Genomic DNA, 3,279 nt, shown 5'->3' with positions numbered 1-3,279 from the left:
AAAAAAAAAAAAAAAAAAAAAAAAAAAAAATGGTGATGAAAAACTCTCCGTTTGGAAAACATTGAAATTAGCTCCTCTTGGGTACATCATACTTCAAAAAATTCCAATTGAGATAAAGAATTAAACATGGAAAAAATCAATAAAAACTAGAAAAATATAAATGTATATATAATCCTAGTATAGGGAAGGCCTATCTAAGCAAAACTCCCAAAACAGATACTATAAACTACTGATAAATTTGGCTGATTAAAAAGATAAATTTTTTTCTTGTCAAAGAACTAAAAACAAAATTAAAAGGCAAATGATAAACTGGATAAACTATTTGCATTATTTTTGACAACGAGTTAGCCTTAATATCTTGCTTACAATAGAACTCTTACAAATCAATAAGAAATACACTAATATAATTGGTAAAGGGACACAAAAGTCAACAACGTTGTATATTGACAAATTAAAATAAAAAAAGAAATACACTAATATAAGAATAGGAAAAATAAAATAGATATAATTAGCTAATTCAAAGGAAAAACACAATTGGCCAGTAAAATCTGAAAAATATATTCAACTCACTGATAAGAAATGCAGTAAATAGTAATGAGAAACCACTTAAATTGGCATATAGTAAAAGATAATTCTCCATAATCTGATGGTAGAAGCTTATGTTGTTATGACTCTTTTGGAAATCAGTTTGGTGTTAAGTATAACAAATATTGAAAGAGTTCATATCCTTGGCCACAGAAATTTTGCTTCTGGAGTTGGGAAGTCATAAATAATCACTAGAACATGAGACAACACTCTTTTCCTGGTAAATGGGCAGAGTAGTATAACACTACACCCCTGCTTTTACTCAATATCTATTATGGTTTGGTTAGTGCTTCATGGAGATATTACTTTCTACTTCTTTTGGCAAAGCCAAGCCACATCAAACAATGTAGTGGAGAGAAAGTCCTTGACAACACATCTCTTTAGGTCAAACGTCTAACAAACATCTTTAAAAATAATTAGTTTCCCCTAAGATATAGGAGGAAAGGCAAACTAATATGCTACATAAGAAATCTCTGCTGGGTCTGTTTAACATAAATAGCCACAGAACCAAATAACCATGTAACATTCCCTAAGGCTTTATGTGAAGTCAGCCTATAGTTTTACCATGCTGCAAGGAAATGACTTAGGTTTCTGAACAGACTCTGTGCTGAGATGCTTCTGAAGATCACTAGGACCTATAGGGACAGAGCATCCACATTTTAGTCTAGACTCTGAAGACTTTGGCAGACTTCTTCCTTTGGCAAAGCTTTGTATGTTTTGAAATTGATGGAGCATTTCATTTTTTCTGTTTTAATGGACAACAGTATGGAAGTAATTCGTCTAGGACACAGTTATTTTATAAACTGGGATCGGAAGATGTATTACTATGGGACAGCAACAGCTGCTGAAGCTCGGACGACCACGCTTAATGAGGAACTGGGCCAGATTGAATACGTTTTCTCTGACAAAACGGGCACTCTCACTCAAAACATCATGACTTTTAAAAAATGTTCCATTAATGGGAGAATCTATGGTAAGAGAAATAGTTCCTCTTTCTTAACAATATTGTTAATGGTTCTTAAACAAATAAGCAACCCCATTTTTTTGTGGCAAACCCCCAAACCATCACTGGCTTTCTTATTAATATGGGCACCACCAGCATTTAGCATAGTACTTGACACACAGTCAACACTCACACTATAGTTATTAGATAAATGTTGAATAATTTAGATGCAACTCTGGATTTGTTGCCATTTATGAATAGAGAAGTGGGTTAGAGTTATTAGTCCCTGAAGTTCCTTTCAGTGCTCCAACTGTGTGATTCTGCTATGTGGTACTCAATAGACCCATATCCCAGGGAGGACATGTTCCTGGCAGCCTGACTTATCTTGGTAAAAGCAGCATTGTATGCTTGCTTCCTATCTGCTTTTGGATTGATGTAAGTTTACGTGTTTGTGAGAATTTACTATTCATTCTCGGAGGATTCACACTTTACAGGGCTACCTTACCTTAAGTGGCCAGACAAACTATTTCATCAACACCAAGTTCCCATTTGTATGCTTTTGTCAGGATACATGCTCTGTATTTGGGTTTTCAAGCATTCTATTCTATTTCAACCAAGTCATCCTGACAATGACTGGTTAGCAGACAGTTCCTTCTGCTGAGAGCATGGAGGCTCTGCAGAACCTTCTGTTGGATTCTCCTGGGCTCCCAATCCCTCTTCACGATGCTCAGAGTGTCCAGTTTCTTAATACAGAAATCTCAGGAAGTAAAGGAAACCCAAGGAGAGGGAAACCTTTCATTTGTCTCCTGATAAGAAATTTCACACATTGCCAAATATTGTAAAGCAAGATTTGACCCTGAACAAAAACACAAATGCAAGAAGTTGATGTGTACACTCTCTGCCTTTCAACTTCCCTCTGTTACCCCTACCCCATAACCCATGGTCACCATGGTTTCCTCAGCTCTCGTCTACCCCCAGCTTCCTCTCCTGTCCCCTCTGGTAGTAGACAAGATGATTTCCAACCTGGACTTCACAAGCCCTCAGCTGTATTGTGCATTTCTTATATCAGTAACAGAATGACTGGTAAATAATATCCAACCTTTCCTTAAAAAGTTTCCTTTTATATCATTTTCAGAGGCTTTCTAAAAACACTGCCATAAATGGGAAAATTTTAGTAAGAGTATTGGAGATATTTTGAATTTGGGGAACTTTTGGATTCTTTTGCCATGTATTGATCTAATAATATCACTACTAGGAAGCAATCTTAGGGAAATTATCAGACATGTGGACCAATATTCATTTGTAAAGTTGTTTATTACAAGCCTATTTTTAGAGAAGGCCCTTGACTTCTACAAGGTATATGAATAAATCCCAAGATCTTTGCAAATCTCTAAATTTACAATCCCATGATAGCTTGTAATTTCCCTCAAAAAATGCAGGAAAGTAATGGAAAGATTTAATTTACCCTTGTAGACCCTTAATTTATATGCCATTATAATTTATAATGTATTTATAATGCCACAAAAATATATTCTTACTAAAGCAATCCCAGAATATTTCAGAATCACTTTTTCTTGTTTTTGTACAATTTGGGATTGTTTATATCATAGATCTGGGCTTTGGGGAAACGTGACATTCCACTCCAATTCATCTAAATTTTCTGTTTTCTGGTTCAGAACTATTACCTTCTTAGATTTTTTTTTTTTTTGTCTTTTTGTCTTTTTTCGTGACCGGCAACGGATCGCAACCCT

At 35.1% G+C, this 3,279-nt stretch overlaps 1 protein-coding gene across 1 annotated transcript in view; it reads left to right on the top strand.

The window, feature by feature from the left end:
* ATP8B4 (ATPase, class I, type 8B, member 4) overlaps positions 1 to 3,279 on the top strand; it is a gene marked incomplete at its 5' end in the record, with an annotated part of 144,480 nt that overhangs the window by 36,329 nt on the left and 104,872 nt on the right. Inside the window, one exon of the mRNA XM_008585632.1 lies at positions 1,350 to 1,558. Coding sequence (XP_008583854.1) covers positions 1,350 to 1,558 — 209 coding nt within the window. The remainder of the gene's footprint in view (positions 1 to 1,349; positions 1,559 to 3,279) is intronic.

Source organism: Galeopterus variegatus, unplaced genomic scaffold (assembly GCF_000696425.1).
Source record: "Galeopterus variegatus unplaced genomic scaffold, G_variegatus-3.0.2 Scaffold3652, whole genome shotgun sequence".
NCBI classification, from domain to species: domain Eukaryota; kingdom Metazoa; phylum Chordata; class Mammalia; order Dermoptera; family Cynocephalidae; genus Galeopterus; species Galeopterus variegatus.
Note: the sequence above shows the minus strand (reverse complement) of the source record. Positions and strands in the feature narration are given on the sequence as shown.